We start from the raw sequence: 23618 nt of genomic DNA, 5'->3' as shown, positions 1-23618 counted from the left end.
ATGCCTTGCTGCAAAACTATGCTTGACACTGGTGTCTTCTGATAACTAAAGCTGTGAAACTGCTCCCCGGCATGAATCCGAGTCTCCCCTAACAACTCCTGTGGAATTATTACTTCCAGCTGGTGACTGTGCCAGCTGCACAGGAGGAACGTTGGAACTTGCCGTGTATTTCCTGTATATTATCGTATGTGATGCACATATGCCCTTATCTTTTTTTGAAACATTTTTTCTCAAGACTGCTCCTTCTGTGTCCTGCAGTATTTCACAGAGTACGGCCCTGACTACGTGTTGGAGATCAGCCCTAGCTGTCGACCCGACCGGAATGAGCCCCAGCAGCTCGAGCACGTAATCAACACAGTGAAAGGTAATAATACTAGAAATCCGACTCGTCCCCCCAGGAGTATGTCCAGCTCGTGTGCACAGTCGTACGCAGCAGGACCTGAGTCCTGCTTTTGGCACAGACCATAGGCTAGGCGACTTGACTCAGCGTCCCAGGAATCAGGCTAAACCAATCAGTAAATTGAAAATAAAAGTCTAGTATACATTGCCTTAACTGTACATAAAGTTTTATTTGTATCCGACCATATTTTGAATTTTGACTTCAGCAGCTTCAAGTTTAGGAAAATATTTCACTTATGAGCAAATTCTAAGTAACCGTTTTGACCCCGTAGCTGAATATGTATAGTGTAATTGGAGTTTAATTACTTTAAGCACGATAATAGTGACATTATCGCACAATGACAATTAAATCGGACTACAAGACATTCAGGCATGAAGTGTAGACTTTTGGTTAAGATATATCAGCAAGCATTCCTTCTGCTCCAGTTCCTTGCCATACTGTAGTTCCATTGGGCATTTAGGCATTTTAAATCTCTCTCATCACTTTTTGGAATTCCTAAAAAGTGAGTAACATCTCCCACCAAACAAACCCATTTACTTAAGTGCTAGAGACAAAATTGACCGCTTCTCTCACGAGTCCAGACCACATCTATGGTAATGCCAGTAGGCATTAATTTTGCTTTTTTTTCAGATTTCCAATTTTTAAATGTCATCTTTGCATGTTTTTTTGCATTATTTTGCATGAAATGTTGAAGTCTTTGTTATTTTATTCATTAACAGAGCTCCTGCCACAAGTTAGGTACTGTAGACGGTTGGCATTGGAACAGAGAAAATAAACAGTAGTTTGTGTGATGCGGCAAGAATGGTGAATCTTCAAACCTGTAGTGGACTGTGGACTGCTGAGGGATGTCACCAGCTTGTCCTCCAGAAAACTGCTAGCTCTTACATCTCGTTAGCTAGCAAGGCACAATAAGAAATATAAAAACCAGTTAAAACACAAGCAATAGCTATACTGGGGTGCTGTGAGGAACTCCTGTTGAACACTTCTGCTGTTCACCATGCCCACATTGTCATCAGTCTGTCAGACAGAGGAGATCATTCAGCTCACCCTGCTCGTTTGTTCTGTTTCTCTCTATGGTAGCACTGAGTAAAAGCACTCCCCCGCCCCCCATAAACAAACTTACAAGCCAGCGGAATTTAGGACCCTGGGACTGTGTGCATTTTACGGCCAGCCATTTCTCTTAATTTCAGTTCCACCTGCTTCTTCAGTTTGACCACTGTGGGACAATAGCCTTATGTGGTCTCCAGTTGCTGGGGTTTTGAGCTCCTTGAACTTCTTCCAGCCTTTCTGCTCTTCTTTAGCATTTCTACCCACCACTTTCCTCTCCCGTTGTTTCTTGAGTCATCCAGAGTCTCTAGACTCTCTGCTTTCATTCTGCAAACGTGGTCAGCTCAAGCCTAATTTATCTGTGTCTTAATCTTCAGTTGTTCTCCCCCCCCCCCCCTTTTCCCACATTCCCAGAGTCCCCTGTCCGTTCCCGACATTTTTTTCCACTTATTATAATAATAATAATTATAATAATAATAATAAACTTTCTTCTATATAGCGCCTTTAAAGGTGGCTTCTCAAAGCGCTTTACAGGATGACAATAACAATAAATAAGAAGACTACAACAATAATTAAGAAGATTTCACAAGATAGGACACAATTATAATTACAACAATACAACAATAACAATAGAGGAGACCGTGGAAGATGGTATTAAGAAGAGCAGAGGGGTGAAGAATGGAACCAGTTAAGTAAAGGCTTTTCTGAAGAAGAAGGTTTTGAGTCTAGATTTGAAGGAGTTTAGAGAAGGTGACTCTAATATCCTTGGGCAAAGAGTTCCAGAGCTTGGGGGCATAGCAGGAGAAGGCCCTGTCGCCCATACAATGTAGACGGGCTTGGGGGACAGTAAGGAGGGGAGAATTTGAAGAGCGGAGGTTGCGAGGTGGGGAGTAGGGCGATAAAAGTTCAGACAGGTATTGAGGTGCCAAGCCATGTAAAGCCTTATAGGTGAGCATGAGAATTTTAAAGTCTACGCGGAATTTGACCGGAAGCCAGTGCAAGGACTTCAGAATAGGAGTAATGTGAACACTTGCATTAGACCTGGTCAGGATTCTGGCTGCTGAATTTTGGACATACTGCAGCTTGTTCAGAGTAGATTTAGATACCCCAGGGAGTAGAGCATTGCAGTAGTCAATTCGAGAGAATACAAATATGTTGATCAGCTTTTCAGCCACAGTTAATGATAGCATAGGGCGTAGTCTTGCGATATTTCTAAGGTGAAAAAAAGATGTTTTGACAGTATGCTGTACATGTGGGTTGAATGTTAAGCCGGAATCGAATATAACTCCAAGGTTTTTCAATTTTGATTGAAGCTCAAGTACAGAGCCATCACTTATAATAATAATAATAATAGCTTACACTTTTATAGCGCTTTTCTGGACACTCAACTCAAAGTGCTTTACATGTAATGGGGACTCCCCTCCACCACCACCAATGTGCAACCTCACCTGATGGTGAGGCATAGTGCACTAGAACGCTTACCCCACATCAGCTATCAGTGGGGGGTGAGAGTAGAGTAATGAAGCCAATTCATAGATGGGGATTATTAGGAGGCCATGATTGGTAAGGGCCAATGGGAAATTTGGCCAGGACGCTGGGGTTACACCCCTACTCTTTGAGAAACACTTTGGGATTTTTAATGACCACAGAGAGTCAGGACCTCGGGTTTACGTCTCATCCGAAGGACGGCGCCTGTTTACAGTATAGTGTCCCCGTCGCTATACTGGGGCATTAGGACCCACACAGACCACAGGGTAAGCAACCCCTGCTGGCCCCACTAACACCTCTTCCAGCAGCAACCTTAGTTCTTCCCAGGAGGTCTCCCATCCAGGTACTGACCAGGCTCACACCTGCTTAGCTTCAGTGGGTTGCCACTTGTGAGTTGCAGAGTGATATGGCTGCTGGCATTATAGACGCTGTAGTTTATTGTTACTTTGTCTTCTGGGTGGTGGCAGTCCCTCCAGCTGTTTAAAGAGGTACCAGCAGAGCTGCCGTTAACCTGCGACTGACCAGTCCCATCCATACAGTTTTTATACTTAATGCTACAGAAATTGGGATAAGCCCATAGCCTGTTAAACTTCCAGGCTCAAGTATGAACTGCTTATTTGTCTCTATGAGGCTGTTTCTCTGGCCAAGATAAATGTATTCATCCGCAAACTTAACCGATTCCCATTGACACTGACTGTTCTTCTCTAACTGCTTATCCCCAGGGGTGCATGTAACCATCCTGGCAGCCCTCCCAGTGAACCCGTCTGTGTAAATAGGAGCAGTTTATTTGTGTTTCATCAGAGCAGGTCAGTTCTGCGAAACTTCCCTGAGCCCTTGTGCTGCCCCAATACTACAGGACAGTGCTGTGAAACTGCCCCTCAGCCCTTGTGCTGCCCCAATACTACAGGTCAGCTCTGTGAAATTGCCCCTCAGCCCTTGTGCTGCCCCAATACTACAGGACGGCGATGTGAAACTGCCCCTGAGCCCTTGTGCTACCCCAATACTACAGGACGGCGCTGTGAAACTGCCCTTGTGCTGCCCCAATACTACAGGTCAGCTCTGTGAAACTGCCCCTGAGCTCTTGTGCTGCCCCAATACTACAGGACGGTGCTGTGAAACTGCCCCTGAGCCCTTGTGCTGCCCCAATACTGCAGGACAGCATTGTGAAACTGGCCCTAGGCCCATAAGCTGCACCAACACTGTAGGCAAGCACTATGAAACTGCCTCCAGGCCCTTGTGCTGCACCAACACTGCAGGTTGGTGCTATGAAACAGCCCCTTAGTCAGTTCCCTGGCTGCAGTACAAGATGTTAGCGGCTGTGAGAGGGTTAATGCCCCTTTATCCACTGACCACCATAGGAAGAACACTGTATGAATTCAGTTTCAAAACACATCTCACTGTGGAGGAACAGATGTGACGCCGACCACAGGCATATGTTCCCAGTTGCTTTCCTTTCTCTTCCTCGGTTTCTTGCGGCCGGGGCCATCTGAAGCCAATATGCAGAGAAAAGGGAATATGACCTGCATTAGGACTGACACTGCACATTCCACTTCACGTCAGATTCTGAGTGAAATGGAGGTCAGCGGCTCGGGTGAGATCTAAGCCTTGCAAGCTGAGGAAGTTCCACTCAGATTCTTTTGTCTCTTTCTTCAAGTCCTGCACATTTGCTCACACGAAAACACTTACTGGTCCTCCTAAATGTGTAGGGTATTTGAGGAAATCAGAAAGTTGGATTTAAAAGCAATTGGAAATGGCTGTTGTCAGTCAATCAATTTTATTCTTTAACGGGTCCTTAAATCTTATCATTTTCAATGATAAGCACCTTGGACATAAGTTAAAACTAGAAAAAGAGAAACGGAAGCAGGAAAAGAATACTACAAAATGTATCTATAAATTCTGAAATTAACAGAATTAGGATAGGAATTGAAAGCTATTGAGAACAAGTAAGTCTTGAGGTGAGATTTAACAACATCAGCAGAGGGTGCAGTTTTTAGATGTTCAGGGAGAGTATTCCAAAGATGGAGGGCCTATCTTTGAAAAGGCTCTGTGTCCCAATGGGCAATGTCGATTCCAAGGAACTTTGAGCAGTCTAGAGAAGTTGGTGGGAAGCTGGGGGGGGACTGACATCCACCCTAAAGCTCAGTAACTTCACCAGACTGGGCTTGCTATGATGGGTCTGGCCAGTCTCTGCACCACAGAAGGGTATTCAGCAGCCTCCTGTCTCACTTATCAGTGGAAGCTGGTGAATTGTCTACCTACCGTATGCCTGGGATAAAAACACAGGGCTTGATTTACACATATTTCTGAAATGCTAGTGAACATAAAAACACTGGCAAATCAGAAAGAGATTTAGCCAATTTTCCACTGCTCGTAGCTTATCAATACCCAAATGCTACATTCGCAAACCTAAAATAAGTGTTTTTTTGCCCCATGTGTGCAGTGTGAGATGAAAAGGCCTGTTCACCACTCCCTGTCCTAGTGCTGTTGACAGGGCGCAGCAGGCTGCCTCTGTGGGCTTTTCCTGCAATTGGGAACACAGGGGAATCTTAATTATCTGACTCTGTCTCTAATACAGCTGAAAAGGCCAACATGCTTTTTTACCCTCCCTTTTCTCGCATGCCTTCACCTCCGCCCTCCTGACACCTAGCTTGGCGGCGTTGCAGTGAATTTGTTTTTTTTGTTCTTGTGGTAATTGATCTCTGGGGTCTGGCAGTGCATGATGGATGCTTGTGAACCTTCAAAAGCACATTTACATGCGTGACAGCTGAGGGCGACCAGGCCTGTGGTTTTCCAGAGCACAGTTTATCTTAAATAAGTGCATCCTAGTCCATCTGTGGAAGGGACTGAATACTGCCAGACTGATTTCCCATTTCTTCAAACCAATACGGTTGGGCCTGTCTTTATTTTCCGTGTCTTTAATAGACGTCCAGAGTGAAAGTGACTTTAAAGCTCTGTGGCTTAGTGACTTGTCATTAAACAGGCCTTGCATGTTTTTAAGCACACTGCAGCTGAGCCATCTTGGTGGAGGATAATTAAAGGGTTTTTGTTTTGACTTCTTGTGGCTGTGGAGAAATGTGTGGAAGCTTTGAGGAGGCTGGGGGCCCAAGAATAGAGAGCTGTGTGCAGCTGCGTTCTCTGTACCACCTCTTAATGTAACAGTACTCCCAGTGTATATGAGGACACGTGGATCGCCCTGTAGGTGAGGGAAGACAGATTAGACCTACACATGTAGCACAGTTCACCTGCCAGGGGTCCCTGAAATTAATCACACCGACCACCATCTACATCGCCTTTCTGGGCAGAGATCGAAGGGAGAATGGCCCGTAAAACTGGCTTTAAGGGAATTTGGGCAGGACATTGACTCTGCTGCATTTGTCCAGGACACCAGTGCTACAAATGCTCTCTCATTCAAGGTCCACCAAGTGTTTCCTTCTCCTGGGGCTTATACAGAATCTCCTGCATCACTGGTAATTCTCCAGTTTCAGGATAAAGAGATTTAGTTTTAGGCTGAGCTTTGAAAAACTGCATTTAATGTTTTCATGTAATTGTGAATTGATTAACAGACCTTTTCCTGTTTTCAAATTCTGTCTACAGATGCCCTTGGTACATTTTTCATTTTTTGACATTTGCCCATATAAACAATGTTAATACTGGTGGATGGTCTGTGGCCAGGTTTCACCTCAGTCCACTGATCTCTTGAGCTGGACCTGGAGAATTGCCTAGACCAAACCTATTCTTCAATAGACTAAAAAGACACCAGTACCTTCATTGTTTTTTTCACTGGGAGGCCTCTCTGTGGTCTTGACGTTTCTGATCGTTAAAGTGCTGTAGGCAGAGATGAAAGATAGGCCCAGCTTGTTTCACTTCTAACTTAAAACAGAATGCTAATAACTGCACTGCTGGTTAGACTTTTAGTAAAGCTGCCCCTTCCTGATATTTTTGTGTGTGTTTTAATTAGAAGCAGTTATAGGTCATTCATGTTTTTTATGTAATCAATCATGGCATTTATAGAACACAAAGAGAAATGTGATCCATAACAAAACTTTAGAACTCTTGGTATTTCCATGACACAAAAGTCCTCAGAGCTTGTTACCAAAAGCTTATGTTTGGTCAGATTATTTTATTGCCTGCACACTGACAAATTCCTTGTGAGGGTTCAGGTTCTAAGGAACACAGGCTCTAGAGCTGCAATCTCAAGTCAGAGAGCCTAACATTAGTTGTAATTACAAAATCCTAGACATTTGGTTTATTTCTTTTTTAAAAGGATATACAGTGTAGCTTTTCTTGTTGTCTAGCATGCAAGACTGTGGAGTTAGGGTGTGGGAGTGTGCCTGGACACTCCAGGGCCTTTCTGCCTGTCTGAAAGTGTGGGACCTTCCTGCGGGTGTTACTGGTAGAAACATATGCAGATAAGCAAAGGTCCCCTTCTGTTTTTGACTGCGAAACCATTCCTTTGTTATCACGAAAAATACTGAAAACAAATATTTTGTCATCAGATACTTGTAGCTCAAACTGTGGTCTTTGTTTACGCTTTGCCTTGATGCTTGGTTCATCTCGATGCACTACACATGCAATGTGATGCTAATCTGCTCTGCCAGCAGAGGTAAATACCACTTTCTTTAACTTTGCTCTTTATTTCATTCCGGATATTTTCCACTCCTGGCAAACCGATGCAAGGGGCAAGCTGAGGGCACAGTGGGGATGGAACACAGATTTGTACATTGCATTCAAAGCACAACAAGCTTGATTGGCTCTTAAAAGGCTCATGGCTGCTTGTCTGGGATTATCCACACAGAATATGTAATGCAGTGCCCAGCACGAAGTAACATGGTGAGGAGATGGGCTGCTCTGTCAACCTAACTGCAATGCCAGAATTAAAGTTGATGTGCTTCCTGTGCCTTCAAAGCCTGGCATACTACAGAATCCCATTTTTTGAGAGAGCTTTCTTTAATCAAGTCCTGAATTTCACTTATTGCCTGGCTGATGTAATTCTAACTTTCTTTAGTTTGGGGTGTCGCACGTTTTTCCTTTTTAATTACGACCACGGAATTCTGATGCAGAGTTACTTTCGTATGGGCAAAACACAAGTGGAGTGACTATAAATGGATAAGCTCACAGACGTACCACTGCACAAGCTTGACAGCTTGCTCATTAAACTCTTGCGTGTATTTTTGAGTCAGCGATTATCCACCCAGGGATATCACAATATTTTGCTAGCAGCTGCTGTGACTGATTAGCATAGGTAATAAATGGTGGGCCCTGCAGTTGTTTCACATTATTGGAATTTCGGGTAACATCTGGGGAGCATTTATGAGACTGCTAGCTCAAAATACACACACATACACATTATCTAAAGCTGCTCAAAGTTTTGGAAACACCACCTAATGTTGCATAAAAATAAACTTGCATTACTTCAGCCAGAGCGTAAAAAATACATTTTAATTAATTTCTAGCAATGAATTTTGGGTTCATACCATAAAATAGTTGCAGGTGCTTAGAGATAAGCTCTTTATTAGGCACCCCCATGCACAATTACATTTTCAGGGAATGAAAATGACCTTTTGCTCTGAAAATATTGGGCGTTAAATGTTAAATACTCATATTTAATAAAAGCGATTTAGAAGGTATTGAAACTAACGTTTAGTGGCAATTTGAAAAAATTGGAAATGGGACAGCATATACAGTAAGCTGCATTTTCAGGGCCTTCGCTCCAAAATCAAAACCAGAAAGAGAGAAAAGACTGCGAAGGTATTGAGTCTTTTAAGCTACAGCTGAAGAAGACTGGCCAGAGCATACATCCCCATTAATGGAATCTGGAATGTCCTGAAGAGTTATCATGCAAAGTGTTGGAATGCAAAATGGAATAAAACATCTGTGAGAACAGGGAGAGTGAATTCATTTCATGACCTGTATCAGAAGAGTCTGGGTTTAAAAAGAATAAGAAAAAAACCCATTGTAGGTTTCTGAGAAAGAAATGGGATTCTGCTGCTACAGTGCTAGATTATTCAAAACTGAAAGATGCCGAGCTACACGGTATAACAACCCTTTCTGTGCAACTAGGATATCTGAAATGAACACAATGACTTCCACATAGAAGGACACTGCTAGAAACGGGAATAAGATTTGGAACTGGATAGCTCAAACAGTATCTCAAGAAAATATAAGAAATGTCAAAGAATGAATGTTGTCTGTCATGAAACTGAAGGGGGGTGTATAAAATACTATATTCTCATGTTCCCCTCAGTTAGAATGTGAGGTTTTGTTAAATGCTGTTTGTTCTTCAGGACTCTACTCTTTACATCTATAAAAAGTGTTTTGTTGTTGGTTTTCGTACAGGATTGGTGGTTAGTTGGTTTCAAAGACACTGATTAATGCTGTAAATACTACACCTGTATCACACAGAATATGTGGTCAGAGCAAGATTGTAGCAGTGAAAGATCTGATAAGTGAATTTTACTGCAGCAGATCATTTTTATTGTATTTTAAATCTTTTTTTTTAAGTCCGTTTTTGCAGTCTGGCTTGTTGTTTTTCATGAGGGGAAAAAAACATTTTATTTATAAATAAACTTTACAGAAGCAAATGGGGTGTGTGAAATGCAAAGCAGACCTGTGGCCAGTCTGTCACTTTCCATCGTTTTTTTTTTATTGCACATGTTGTGGGACAGCCCTGCAACACAGTTGCACTGGAATGATTTATCCATTAACTGTTCTGAAGCTGAGAATCCTATCACCTCCTCTTTGTTGTCACTGCGTCAACCAGGCTTTGACAGTCATGTAGTCTTGAGTTATGACTGCAGAGAGCTCTTCTAGGGTTCTTTAAAATGGAGGGAAGTTAAATTATGGTACAATTTCGCTTTTGTAAGGAGTGAGGTTTTTGTGGTTCCTGAGAATGTGTACACAATCAATTTCACCCCATCTCTCTCTTGTTGTTTACAGGGAATCTGAAGAATGTAGTTTAAAAGCTGTCTAAAGCTCAGATTTCCAAAGCAGGGAGGCCGAGCTAATGAAGACAGTATGTGGAAGTGACCGCCGGAGGGGAGATTTGGAAAACATTACTTGAATGTTTCCAGGGAACTTTTAATGGGAAAACCAGCTAACTGATGTTGCCTGTTTTACTTTTTTCTTTTTTTTTATACGGACGATTTAATACAATGTTTTAAGATACAGATGAAATGCAGACAGGGTAATGGGTTACTCTGTGGCTCATACACAAGATCCAGTAACATTTGCTCTGTAGAGGAAACTCGGTTTTGTGGCTGAAAAGGATGAATTTTTAGATCTGAAAGGGATTTTAATACGTTTTTGTTCTGATCTGTTTGTTTCCTTTGTAATGTGAGGCACATGCATGGTGCAAAAGTTATACAAAGGACAGCAATATTCAAATTTCATGTGACTGCTTTTAAACCCTTAAACCTAAAAGTGAATGAGAGTAAAGCAGTTGTAAAAGGCTTCATCAGTACATCTCTTTGCTCTCTTTCACATGTGGTGAAGTATTTTTACTTAAAGACTTTGAAAGAAATTATCACTCTTTTGACAGTCTGTCCTGATTGAAACTTAAAGCCTTTTGCTATAGGATTGTAAACTCCTTTCTGTCCATAGTTTTTTTTTTCAACATCCAAATAAAATGCCAAATGAGAATGGTAAAAGTGTTCAGAAGGAGATCAACACTGTTTCATGCTTGTGTTCTGTATTTTTGTTCTTTCAGTCAGAGTAAAATCTCTGCTGGTCTCAAAACAGCTCCCCAGTACATTCTGGGACTTGTTAAAGTTGAAAAGCCAAAGTTCAAGTGCTTTTCAAGAGCAGTCTGTCTGGGATAGTCTCCTGTTGTGATCAGCTGTGGGAATCGGCCAGCTTTTCTCTGACTGCTGGTACAGGTATCACAATCCATTGAAATAGCTCTCTTCCAATCAGTGGTACAACAGAACACCTTTTTTAAAAACCCTGAATGTCACTGTGATTGCATCCATGGCTGTTTCACAAGCAAGAATTTATTACAACCATGTTTTGCAAAGCTGCTGTTCAACGTCATTTCCCTGACCTATCTGGCCTGCAGAAGCCTTCCTTTAATCAAAATGCAGTTTTATTAAAACGTTTAATTCATATGGGGAGGAGTGCAAGTGTTTGTCTATTTCCAAACTGTTTAAAATGTTATAGTTTAAAACTGTTATAGTTCCTCTTTTATGTCAAGATGTGAAATATGTTTTTGATTTGTTCCTGCAAATTTGAAAACTGCATGTTGTCTTTCAGTGTAAATAGATTTCTTATAAAAACAGTAATGTAACTGTGTTGTGTTTTATTACATGTCTGTTGGAACTAAAATAATCTCATAACCTTCAGCCAGAGGGATAAAAATGAATGTGGTCACCAAATAAGCTATGATAGTAATAAAAGTTCCAGATCTTCAGGTCAATTAGTGGAAATGCTTGCTACTAATCCCAGTATAGTTTTCCTTCATTTTTTTACAGTTATATTCTGGATAAACTTCTCTTAAGGTTTTGTAAACCACTCAAGACGAATTGTGGAATAATTTATTTTTTCGAACGCCAGATTCAGCTGCTTTTGGTGGTCTTAAGATTTAACTGATAGTCTATGTGGTATATCAGTTGCTCTCCTCAATTACATTCGGATAAACAGAAATGATGACTAAGCTTTCCAGAATTCTTTCATGTGTACTTCCTTAATTCTGTCTTCTGAATTCATATGAACTCTTAAGACATTCCACAAAAGAAAAATGTTAGCTTGCTGTCTTAGCCTTTGTCCTATTCACTCCCAGCTACCCATCTTAAACTGTAATAATTGGTTGCATTAATATGGAGCTTCTGATATTTAAGGATCAAAAGTACTTTAATTGGAAATAGGAGGAAATCCATTGCATAAAGCACTGAAGCACCACAGGACAGCAATCCTGGTGAAATGAGAAACTGCTTCACCATCTGAATTAAGGAGTAACTTTAGTGAGGTCAGATTGTAAAAGACCAGAGTGGAACTATTATGAACAATACCCTGGCATCTTTCATGACAAATCAGTCAGGATCTCAGTTTAACATCTCATCTGAAGAACCAGTGCAATGCGTAGTTCTAGGTTTTTATACTACCTGTGATCTCAGCTACGTAATTCCACTAATTACTATCTTAATTGGACTACTTGAAGAACTTTTCACCATGCTTAAAAGCTTTGGATTTTATGAAACCCCTCAAACCGTGCTGCACGGCAATGTTGAATTGGAGGACTTCTGAGCTTCAGAGTAAAGTTGTTTCATTTTTTATCACTTTTCTTAGTTTGTCAGTTTTAGGTGCATGATCACAGTCTAGTCCTGACAGTCTTTCACAGTGCCACAGCAGACTGTACCTACTGCGTTTATGGAAAAATTGAGACAATATGTTTAGGAATGTGACTTATAATAATAGCCCTTATTTGGAGAGAGAGATGTCCCTGGTGTTAGTGCATAGTAACCTCAGGCAGCATCTCGCAGGATTTGGCAGGATGAGCTCCATTTCCATTGCAGGACTTAATTCCGAAAGCATTAATTCATTTTTTAAAAACATTTGGCAGCATTGTGCGATTAAAACTCTTGGAAGTAATGCAGTCCAGGGGGGGAATTAAGAAATAGAAAAGAGTTCATATAGAAATTAGGGAACAGGCCTAGTCACGCTGCACTGGTTTGAATGTTGGTGGTTGGAAGCTTGTTGGGAGACGTCCCACAGTTGACCACAGACTGGAAGCTGTGGCCTAAATGTTTGTTGACTTGGGAAAGCAGGTGCAGGTGGTCCTCCAGGCAGCTTTGTGACAAACACGGACAGCCTCCTCTGTTGTTCCTTCACTTGGAAAATGGCTTGTGTCTGTGCGAGTCTGGGGAGACAGGCCTTCTCCTCTCAGGGCCAGGGTCCCACCTGACACCAGTTAATACGCCGCAAGCCGGCACAACACTGACGGGAGAAAAGGAAGCTCCTCTGCTCTATCCCTCTATCACAGGCTGTTTCTTGCAAAGAGTAGGACTGTAACACCAGTGTCCTGGCCAAATTTCCCCCTGGCCTCAACCAATTATGGCCTCCTAATAATCCCCATCTATGAATTGCCTTCATTACTCTGTTCTCCACCCCCCTGATAGCTGGTGTCTGGTGAGCAGACTGGCACACGTTTGCTTCCATTACATCTTTCATAAGTGGTGCTGGAAGGGAGCCCCCACTACCTGTAAAAAGGAATTATTTTCTTTACAAGCAAGTCAGCATGCCTTTCCATCCCACTCAGGCCAATAAAGCATCAACAGACTGGATCCTCCAGTCAAGCCTCAGGTTCTGCCTACTGTATATATACAATGGCCAAAGATACTGCAAGTGAGACCCACCTGATCTCATCAGAGAGCAGCCTCTGGAACAGCTTCCTTAAAAGCTTTTATGCAAAATCAAGTTCTTTTGTTTTAATGCTAAAGCCAGGGGCATGGAGAATCAGCCCAACCTGTGTGTGGCAGCCCTTGCACAAACTCCATATCCAATCATTAATCTGACGGCTATAGGAGAGCTTTGAAGAAACCTTTTTTTTTCTTTAGTTTTGTAGATAAGATTTCTTGCAAAAATGTTAGTCTCAGAAAGAGATTGGCGTATTTTTATTGAAAACATGTTGGTGTCTAATTTGTTTTAACCGAAAATCGTGTTTTCAATACTGTGTTTATATTTCCGTTTTTTAATGCATTATTAATTATTCTGTTATCTGCTCTGTAGCTCGTCTCATTGTCACACGTCTTCCGGCGGTTAATGTGTTAGCAGAAGGAATACAGAAATAACTTCTGGAACAAAGTAATTATTGATGACTCTTCAGATTAGAGTCTGGAAAACCGAAAACGGTTTCCTCGATTTGCATATGTTTTCCCATAAGGGAAAGACATCCCTGAGCTGAGCTTCTCCGTCTTTTCTATCGAGCGTTAATTGTCAAATCTGTTTGTACACTGAATGGCTGTTGAGTCTTTCGCACAATACGCCAGCTGTGCTTTTTTTTGACAGTTAAACTGACAAAAAGCTGAAGGCATCGGAGTGAAATCCGAGTTCGCTGTATAATTCCGTAAGGAATGAGTATTCTTGTAATTAACGAGTTAAACTGAGTCAAGGTTAATCAAAAAATGTGAAAATATCACAGAGGTCGTGTCGTGTCGTTAATGTCATCTACGTTTTGTATGAAACGCTCAGTGATGAATAATGCACCTTTGCAAAACATATCCGTAAAGCGTTTTATTCAAATACTAATACAGAATGAAAACTACAGGAGCTTTGAATTTTCTCATAACGTTTTAGAGTTTTTTTTGTAGAAGTACCTTTTCAAAATGTTTCTACTGTAATTGAAATGTTAGTCGTCACAACAGCGATTCCTAAAATGTATGGTTAGCATTATTTTGGTACTGTAAAAATAACCGCATACGAGTTTACTCTTCAACGCCATACCTAACAAAAAAAGTTCAAGCGCATTGGCGCAAAACTGTCAGAAAATGGAGAAGCGCCCAATACGAACTCTCTTCGCCAGGTGTGAAAGCGCAAGGTAACAAGACGAAAAAAAAAACAATACAAAAATACTGTGCTTATATGCGCTACTCTCAGTGCTTTCTTAAGTTATTACGTGTATTTAGAAATTAAGTTTAATTAATGCGGAACAAAATGATTTCATTGTTTTTTTTCTGTTTGGTACAATGCCGGAGCGACTTATTATTATTATTATTATTATTATTATTATTATTATTATTATTATTATTAGCTGTTATCGGGTTCAGTGGACACCTGAACTGATCAATTTTGTTTTTTATTTGGTGAGAAGTCGAACGACCTGTGTCACGGCTCTGTGTTTTAGTCAATAACCGAGGCAAAGTGTTACTGAACTGCTGATAATCCAGACCTTTTGTAAATAGCGAACATCTGCACACTTTCACAGTATGGTTGACTACAAAACCCGGCTAGTCCTTCTTCTGTCGCGCGATGAGTTTAAATCAATTTCCAACCCACCCACGGAGTGGGACATTGACACGGGGTTCTTGGTAAATGTTCAAACCGTTGTGAGCATAAATAGTTTGCACACAAAGAATTAGCCTTGCAAGACTAGCTGTTGTGATATTTTAGGACGTTTGTGTGGTTTTTATTATTTTTAGAATACGAAATTGTCTGGTGGGGACGGGAATGTGCCACAGGTTTGCTGAATTAAACAGCGGAAGAAAAAAGCAACAGAAAATTCAGACTGAACCAGGGACTGATTTAATAAGCAAGCCTTGTAACAATAAATGACCTCTTTCGAGTTGCTAGGAAAATTACTTCAAGCGGTGGATTAACCAGTTCGGGCATCTTTTCAGAGCTTTTCAAATTGGTTGGCCTCTAGTTCTAATATTCAAAAAATAAGTTTCAAAGCGCACAAATAAACATTTAAACAATCAATGGAGACGTCTGCGACAGGCACACCAAGGCCGGTTTCGTTTTGAGGTGAATATTTAATTTTAGCGGACTTTGGAGATTGAAATAAAGGATGCGCCGTTCCCAGCCGGCTCCAGTCCGGGTGTTACTGTTATCTTGGGAAACGCGGTGGAGCGGTGTATATAGAGTGGGGTTTGAGGCTCACTAATCATTCATTGCTAGAATGGGTGCTCAGGGTCTGGTCCTTTTGGGTACATATTTGGGATACTGGTCTCCATGAATTAATTTCGACGAATAGTAGCCACTGTGATTATTTGCAGAAGTTGCAAATTCTTCTTTTCATCAAGGAAGAAGCTTTTTTTTTAAAATTAGCCTAAATCCCCTTCTGTAATGATTTAATACCTTTTTTTTTTCTCGTACTTGTGGATATAGTTTCATTTCACATTCCTGGATCTCCACAGTTCTGAAAGTCACTTTCGAAGGTAAAAAAGCAAAACGCTGTTGTTGGTTTTTTTTTGTTGCTAATAAATTATTGAGGGGTGATACGGTGCAGTTATCAATATTTCCGCTAAGCAAGTACGTGTTATATTTAATGAGAGACTTATTTCTGTGTAGCTTAGTAAGACATCGCCTCATTACTTATAACATTGTGCTTAAACAAGTTTGTGAATGTACGCATAGCCTATCTGAAAGTCACTCTTGAGCGGGGAAAAACCCAACTTCTTGATTGTTCAAACCTTTTTCAGTGTTTTTAAAGAATTAACACAAAATATAGATGTTTTATAGTTGCAATTCGGAAATCGGTAAGATCTGAAATCTGTAAAAATCTACGTTATCGTCTACTGTTTATACACAGCTGTATAATTGCAAGTATATTTTACCTAAATTCCTGGTCTGTGAATTTCAAGTTTCACACGTTTGCTTTAGAATTGGTTAGGAAAAACTGGAAACTGCTAACAACCAGTCCGGATTTGGAATTCAAAGCGTTTTTTAATATCCTATTGCAATAAACTAGGAAAGCCTTATTTTGTGAGTTAACCCGCCAGTAGGCTGTTTTCCCTTTATTTAGTTTAGTTTCCAACAATTTCACTTGACTTTGAGGCGGGGTGGCGCGTCAAAGCGTGAACGCAATCTGCTGGGCTCGGGATGCGCCCTCATTTGAAAAGGCAGGGCTATCGAAATACCCAGACGAACTTGTAAAAATGTATTATACGTTCCCATTTGTTTTGGTTGCAGTTTGCGTTAATTGGTATTAATCGTCGTTCCGGGTTGTCAATTAACCTAAAACGCAAACGTCGCTCAGCTGTCACAGCCAATTCGCGCAGGACCGGGCGAGGAGACTGTTTTTACAAGAGCCACACGAAGAGCAAAACACACACACTCGCAGGCAAAGGTTCGTTTAGTCATTTGTGGAGCACTTCCAGATGTTCAGTTTACCAATTCGTAAGTCCCTTTTCTTTAATTAAACATTTCACTGGGAAATTATCGAGAACTGTTGCCCTTTGTGACCACGGCAATTTACTTATTACATTTCAACTGGATAACCGAGGGGGCAAGAGCTGTGAAAATCCGAATACTCCTCCAGAGATGGAGCTACAGAATGAGTAAAGAGCCTCTGCAGTGTACTGCCGTTCGATATCTAGCATCGCTCATTAAGTTAATAGGGGTTTATGCAGCTTGCAGCTTCATAGTTGTAAGGTCCCATGAGTGCCCACGTAATGAAACCCGTTTATGTAAGTTCCCCCGCCATGCTAGAATACTGGCGCTCTGCCTGGAAGTGTAGGCACCTGTAGATACTGCTTCATCTAGCTGACAGGTTGCATGGCACACTAGTGGGGGGAGGGGAATGACTGTACTGGGGTCTCCCCGTGGAAACCACAAGCCCTTCACAGATGGAAGTGTGAGCTGTTAGGACTAATTCATGAGATGCTCACTGAAAGATCAGTCCAACCCTGATCCTGAGAGCATTCCATGGGGGGAGGGGGCTTCATTCCTGTAGTCCCATTGCATCAAAATTCTAAGTAACTGCACAAACAGCACAGTTATATATATATATGTAGTGTGTGTGTGTAATGTATGTGTTTCCTGCTGGCTAGAAGCGCTTTTTGTGTCAAGCCCCTTGTAAGAACTGTAGAATTCCAACAGGGCTGCCCTCACAAGTGTGTGTGTGTATTTGAAGTATACATCAGAGGTACAGATGCGGAGCTCCTAGCTTCTGTGCAGGTCTGTTCCAGCCAGCTCTGTGAATGCGTTACTGAATTCATTCCCAATCTGCTAAGCAAGCACTGAAGGGACTAGAACGGTCCTTTCAGGAGTCTGCAATAGTCATTTTCTCGAGGGTCTGAGAGACATGTAAATTGGATGATTCAAAGGTGTTCCACTAATTAACATTATTGTATAGTTGATTTACAATAAAAAAGTAATCCTTTCAGGTATTGCTGCTGAATTTGGCCTTTGCAGAGTTCTTGGGGTGAAACTGGAGACTGGCTTCCACAGATACAAAGCCTTAACTGTTCTTCAGATGTCCTTTGGAAGTGTCCTGATGGTTGTGTGTTTGTTGAATGGCTGTCAAGGGGTTCCAGCACCAGGACAGCTCTGCTGGCTCTATCGCCCTTGCCCAGTGCCCTGCACACAGCACACAGGAGCCCCTGGATGCGAGGGAGAGAACTGTGGGGCCTGACCGTGCCGCCTCTCTCTGAATAAGGTTTACAGCTGTGTCCCAGCCTTTAGCAATTACCCTGACCCCAGATGGGGAGCTGGGCTTGTGGAGGCGGGGGGGAGTTGCTGGCTTAATTAAGTGATTACATTTCTCAAAGGCATGCCTCATGGCAGTGATGGCTAGCGTGATGTTCAGAGGAAAGGTTCCCCTCTGGAGAGGGTAAGATAACCCTGCCTTTAATTTTGGTCACTTGAGTACTTTCTTCTTGTACTGGGACTGGGGACCACACAGAGCTATCTGGGCATTGCTCGTGATCGCTCTGCATTTAAATCCAGCTAGTGCCCCTGTGTGATCCTGCCATGAAAAGATGAAAAGCTGTAGGCTGATGACTTTCTTTTTTTCTTTTAGAGTGGCCAATAAGTGGTAATATATTTCCTTCATAGGCACAAGAACTGTAGCAGGTGCTGTTTTTTTTTAGTGGGATTGCTTGACTCAGAGAAGGGATATAGTAAAAATGACTACTGATCAAGAATCGGACTGAGAAACACAGATTTTCCTCTGCCCTCTTGTCTGCTTTTTAACGGCCTGCCTTTCTAGATTATTAAGGAAGGTTTTCATGTCTTCTGAAGGTGATGGAGTGAGGTAAAATCTTACTATTTTCTTTTCATGGGCAGATGGAATTTTCCAGAATTTCTTCCCATATATCCGCTCGGCATGCGTCCATGTGTTGAGATGTTTCACCAAACCAAAACTCTGATGAATGACTCCCTCTGGTGAAGAGCTTTACATTTCTGTTCGGGGATTATATCTACCAATGCCTTTGCCTTTAAGAGTCCAAGGCAGGTGATCTCCCTCCTTTGTATAACCCCCTTGCTACCTTTCTCTTGTAGGTCTGCCCAGGCCATGAGCTCCCTGCTCTACTCTAGTCGAATCATGAAGGACCGTGAGGCTGTCACTATTCTCCACTACCCAGGCTCCAGCAAGACTAACAGTCAGTTCACCCCAGCAAGCATGCATGCCACCCCTGCTGGCATTGCGCAGTCCTTCACCCTGCCTGCAGGACCCCACCTCCTGGCCAGCATGCAGCTCCAGAAACTCAACAGCCACTACCAGAGCTTGGCCAATGCGGCAGCCCCCACAGCAGGCCCCCCGAAAACTTATAGCACCGCCAGCCTGGGCCCAGGCCATCTGGCAACCTCTGGGGGCGCCCTGGGTCCCGGCATCATTGACTTGGACCCTGTGGACGAGGAGGTCCTGATGTCCCTGGTCGTGGAGTTGGGTCTGGACCGGGCCAACGAGCTGCCAGAGCTCTGGCTGGGTCAGAACGAGTTTGACTTCATCTCCGACGTCTCGGCTAGCTGACGTGGCAGCTGCCCCCACCAGCCGATAAGAAGCCGAGCGAGTGGTCTGCCGTCTGTTTTGTGTTCTTTAGTCCTGTGCCTCTGATTATCTGACAGAGACGTTGAAATGACGAGCTGTGGTGACAGGCACGCTGCTGCCTCCTCTTCTCTTTGTTGCTTTGAGCCTTCTTCATTTTGCCATGTTTGTGGATCGAGGGACTTTTGAGAGCAAACTTGCGACTACGCCGTTGCGGACAAAAAACGTTATGGAAGGAGGTGTTTTCAATGGGGTCAAGAGCGTTTTTAAAAACTTGGAACGGTTCTCACCCAAACAAGCCTTCAGGCGTTTCGTCATGGCCTCCAAAAATCAGTATGGGATTGTACCGCAGAGGAAACTATTGAAAAGGTTCTGGACATCCTGTAGGATTTCTCTGCTTTCCTGAAGATTTGCCTTTGGGGTTTCCTTTCTATCTGGAAGAACTGATTTAGTGCTACAAGATTTATCCCGTCATCTCGAACACTGGCTTCTGAGCACAATGACCCAGTGGGAAACCAAAAAAACCATTCAAATAAAAAGCAGGAGGGGAATAGCTGCACTACACTTGTAAATTCCTATAAAACCAGCACTAACGACAATGACATTTTGAAATCTGACTTATTCTACCTGAAATCCACTAATGAGGGTCTTCTACCTTGTGCATCTTCAAAGATTTTTGCAAACCTATATTCTAAAACTTGAGTGCTAGATGTATTTGAGATAAACATGTTCAAGGATTCTGTTTCTGGCTGTTGGTTTGGGTCCCTCAACATAAAATATTGAAGAATGTGGCAGGCAGATCCTTTGCTTTTTTTGTTGTTGTTGTTAGTATTTTACTTCAGACTTGAATGTGAACTTCCCGTTCTGCTGCTGAAATCTGTGCAAAGGCAGATTTATTCTTCTCGAGATGTTGTCATTGAGTGGGCGTGCTTTTAACTGTCGCTTTTCCCAAGCTACTTTTAATGCCCCTGTCGGACAGTCAGTCAGCACAGTGTTGTGCTGAGAGCTCAAGAATTTGCCCTTGTCTCGGGTGTTTATGAGTGTGTGCACTTGGGCCTTGTGCCTCAGGACAGGATGAGCTCGTGTGGAAAAAAACGGTTTTCCTCAACATGCCCTGGAGCTGATGCTCTCACTTGAGGTAGTAATGATCCAGCTGGGGACTTAGGCTTTTGTCTCTCAACCTGTAACACTGTGAGAGAGGCTCTTGAATGTCAAAGGTTGTCCTGAAGTGTCTTCCTATATATGTATTAAAACAAATGGGGGTCACACACCCACTGTCTCAGCTCTTCTGAGATGTCTTTTAAAGACCTGAGTAGGGGAAGGAAATTAGGTTCTGATTCTCTTACATTGAAGACGACATAGTTGGCAAAAAAAGGAATCGTAGCTGTAGTAATTGATTTACCAGCATTCAGGACATTCAAGCAGTAAGTGTGTAGGCAGCTTGAGATGTTCTTGAGAGTTCACAAAATCACATTATTTGCAGGTGACCCGTTGTTGTGAAAACAGAATAGCTCCCGGAAGTTATTTCTTCTATAATTTACTTTAAAGCACTACACTACCAAGCCTTATCTGCATTGCCAGCTACAATATTTAAAGCTTGGCATTGGTATAGAAAGCGGTTAAAAGAATAATGGAGGTTATTTTATTTAGCGATATTTTCTGACAGTGCTCAGGAAGATTTGGTGAACAGGTTATGTAAATTTGCCAAGACAGTGGCCGCTCTGGCCACAGGTGTGTATATGACGCAGGAAATAGAACCGGATCTGAAGAGTGGACGTTCACTTGAGCGTTTGGTTGGCCTGTCTCGGAGGATGGCGTTTCAGTCTGGTAACTGAAGGAGATGCCTTGAGATGCTGTCTTCTGCCAGCTCAGTTACCCTCCTAGTTTAAGGCCCCCCTGTGTATCGGCCTGGCTTTTGGTAAGACTGGGCTCGTATTCTGCTTTGGAACAGCTTCAAGGAACACAGGAGAATTTGATCCCCAGTTTATAAATTAATGAGAATGGCGTCTGTTTTTCCCAACTGCCTTCCCATGGCTGTGTAATTCTGGAACAGCACCAGGCTGGTCGTTTTCTCCCTTCTCTCCCTAAAACAGATAGCTGTTACCACTGCCGGACTGTCACTGCTCATTAATTTGCAAAGACCTTCGTCAGAGCAACGGGGTGGAAAATTGGACTCCCGTCGTGGGGCAGCTTCGAGCTTCGTTTAGGGATTTCCTGCGAAATCTCAGTTAAAGTTAAAACAATTAAAACCAAAAAAATAAAACCATCTTATATACAGAAATGTATATACTCCTGCGAAGTTTAAAGGGACATCTGAACACTGACAGCAGAAAGTGTGAGTGTGTGTGCGCTGTGGGCAGGATCCAGGCTGTAATTTTTTGCAGAGGGCTTGTTTTGTCTGATGCTCGTGAAGGCTTCAGGAGATAAAAGGAGGTTTCGTTTTCCAGGTGTACATCTCCAGTCAACAAAAATCGGCCCATTTTTACTTTAACAAAAAAACGCACAACACCAGCCCTCTGCTAAAAATTATGTAACGCATTCGGCCGACATTGCAGGTTGTGCGAGCCGGCTTACCAGCACGGTGACGTCCCCGCCCTTCCCTGTGACGCCGGAGGCCCGGGTTCGAGTCCCCAGCGGTGGGGGGCCGACCTGAGGGGGCAGCGGCAAGGGCGCATACCCACGTGAACCCGTTACAATTAAAACCTGGATCCTGACCACAGAGAAGACCACCTTTCTTCTCACACAATAACGGGCACACTGCTAGGCACTCCGCTGAACACTTTTAAAGGTCCTCGTCTGTAGATCGTGTCTCCTTTTTCAGCTGTGGTGCACTCCATTCCTCGCTCTTCTTGGTTCAGTGTGTTCTGGGGTCCTGGCTTGGACCTGCGGTTTGCTTTCTGTAAAGGTGAGCTATCCCAGCCCAGTCGGAATCTACTTCAGTATCTTCAACCCGGGACTGCGCTAATGCTGTTGTGTCAACAAGGTTAGGACATGTTGGACTTCCCCTGCCTTTGTGTTGGGGCCAGGTGTTAAGGATCTTTAATATTCTTCCCTCCAAAATAATAAAACTGGCATTTCAGGAAGTGCTTTGTTTTAGTTGCTTAGTCTGTTAATGCAAAACAATAAGCACTCATTTCCCTTATCTTCCTGGAGAGGGGGGAGTTTTGTTTTTCCTAAAGATGTGACTGAGTGTCTCATTTTTTTTCTTTAAACAATGTTTGTGGTCGGGGTGGGGGGAGCCCTTGTCCCGTAAATTACCTTGATTTATGGACAGAATTGTCCAGTCTTTTGTTTTTCAGCACTTTTTTATCATTCTGTTCTTCTGTACGTCCGTGGAAAGATGTAAATTCTTGGGTCCTATTTAAAAGTCTGTATTTTATTTTCTGCACTATGGGGAAATAAACATGCAAATACAGAAGAACGTTTTCTTGTCGTGCTGCCTTTTTTTTACTTCATGTCTCCCGTCACCAAAATCCAAGCACACAGGTTTTGTGTTCTGATTCACTTATAAGTAACGACCATGTTTACTGCACACAGGATAAACTGAAGTTGTCAAGGTTAGCTGCATTCGTAGCTTATGTTTTAAAGGGTGAGTGAAAAGTGCTTATTGAAACATTGTTTGTAAAATGAAAGGGGAGACTGGGAAGTACCAGCAGACTGATAAAACAAGATTTTTTTAAAAAAAATTGAAATAAAAAAAAAACAAAACAACACACCCGAAGCCCGTTATGATTCATTAGAAACCATGAATGTAATCTAGGACAGCCTGAACTCGCATTTAAGTTTCTCACTGCAAGTTGCTGTTGTGCCAAGAGGGGAAAAAAAGAGAATAGCTATAATGCAGCTCATACAATCATTACAAGACTTTATGATGTCATTAACATTCCTGGAACTTGAGGCAACACGTTCTGTAAATTGGATGTTTCAATGTTGTGAGCCTTTACTTATTTGGATGGGTTGAGCTCTTACGGTGTGTTACAGTGCCGTCTTGTGGTAGTTGTGCAAACATACATACATTTAACAAATGTGGTGACAAATCCTAACAGGAGATCACCAAGGGTCTCTGTTAAATCCAGTTATGCTTGGGTCAAAAGTCTGTTAACTTACTAAGATATATTCTAAGCCATGTTTCTCCAAGAGTGAAATTAAGTTGTGAGCCCAAGTATTTCAAACATATGATGAATGGTTTTCAGCTGTGAAATTCAAGCAATAAGCAGTGCATTAATAATGGTTGTTTTCACGTTTCAGAATTTTAAGCTCTGT

The 23618-nt window shown here is 42.4% G+C and overlaps 2 protein-coding genes across 5 annotated transcripts in view; both read left to right on the top strand.

The window, feature by feature from the left end:
- Positions 1–11216, top strand: part of hdac8 (histone deacetylase 8) — a 29916-nt gene extending 18700 nt beyond the window's left edge. The window contains exons 10-11 of the mRNA XM_088649144.1: positions 259–364; positions 9872–11216. Coding sequence (XP_088505270.1) covers positions 259–364; positions 9872–9894 — 129 coding nt within the window. The 3' untranslated portion in view covers positions 9895–11216. The remainder of the gene's footprint in view (positions 1–258; positions 365–9871) is intronic.
- cited1 (Cbp/p300 interacting transactivator with ED-rich tail 1) lies at positions 260–22776 on the top strand. 4 transcript variants are annotated; one of them, XM_088649147.1, is made up of 2 exons: positions 260–364; positions 18869–22776. In XM_088649147.1, exon 2 carries the CDS (start codon positions 18882–18884, stop codon positions 19338–19340), a length of 459 nt encoding a protein of 152 aa, XP_088505273.1. In that variant the 5' UTR covers positions 260–364; positions 18869–18881; the 3' UTR covers positions 19341–22776. The 4 variants fall into 4 exon arrangements, with proteins under 4 accessions (XP_088505273.1, XP_088505271.1, XP_088505272.1 ...); XM_088649145.1 differs by lacking the exon at positions 260–364 and adding an exon at positions 13902–14462; XM_088649146.1 differs by lacking the exon at positions 260–364 and adding an exon at positions 15507–15801.
- The last annotated feature ends 842 nt before the right edge of the window (positions 22777–23618 follow it).

The sequence above is a fragment of the Lepisosteus platostomus genome, chromosome 10 (genome assembly GCF_059453375.1).
Source record: "Lepisosteus platostomus isolate fLepPlt1 chromosome 10, fLepPlt1.hap1, whole genome shotgun sequence".
NCBI lineage: Eukaryota > Metazoa > Chordata > Actinopteri > Semionotiformes > Lepisosteidae > Lepisosteus > Lepisosteus platostomus.
This window is presented reverse-complemented; position numbering and strand designations above follow the sequence as displayed.

Bases quoted from the DNA above. Each gene is read 5' to 3' on its own strand.
- cited1 (XM_088649145.1), top strand. From the start codon at position 14,413: ATGGAGAAGCGCCCAATACGAACTCTCTTCGCCAGGTGTGAAAGCGCA. The intron at 14,463-18,868 runs GTAACAAGACGA...TTTCTCTTGTAG, and splicing joins GCCAGGTGTGAAAGCGCAAG to GTCTGCCCAGGCCATGAGCT.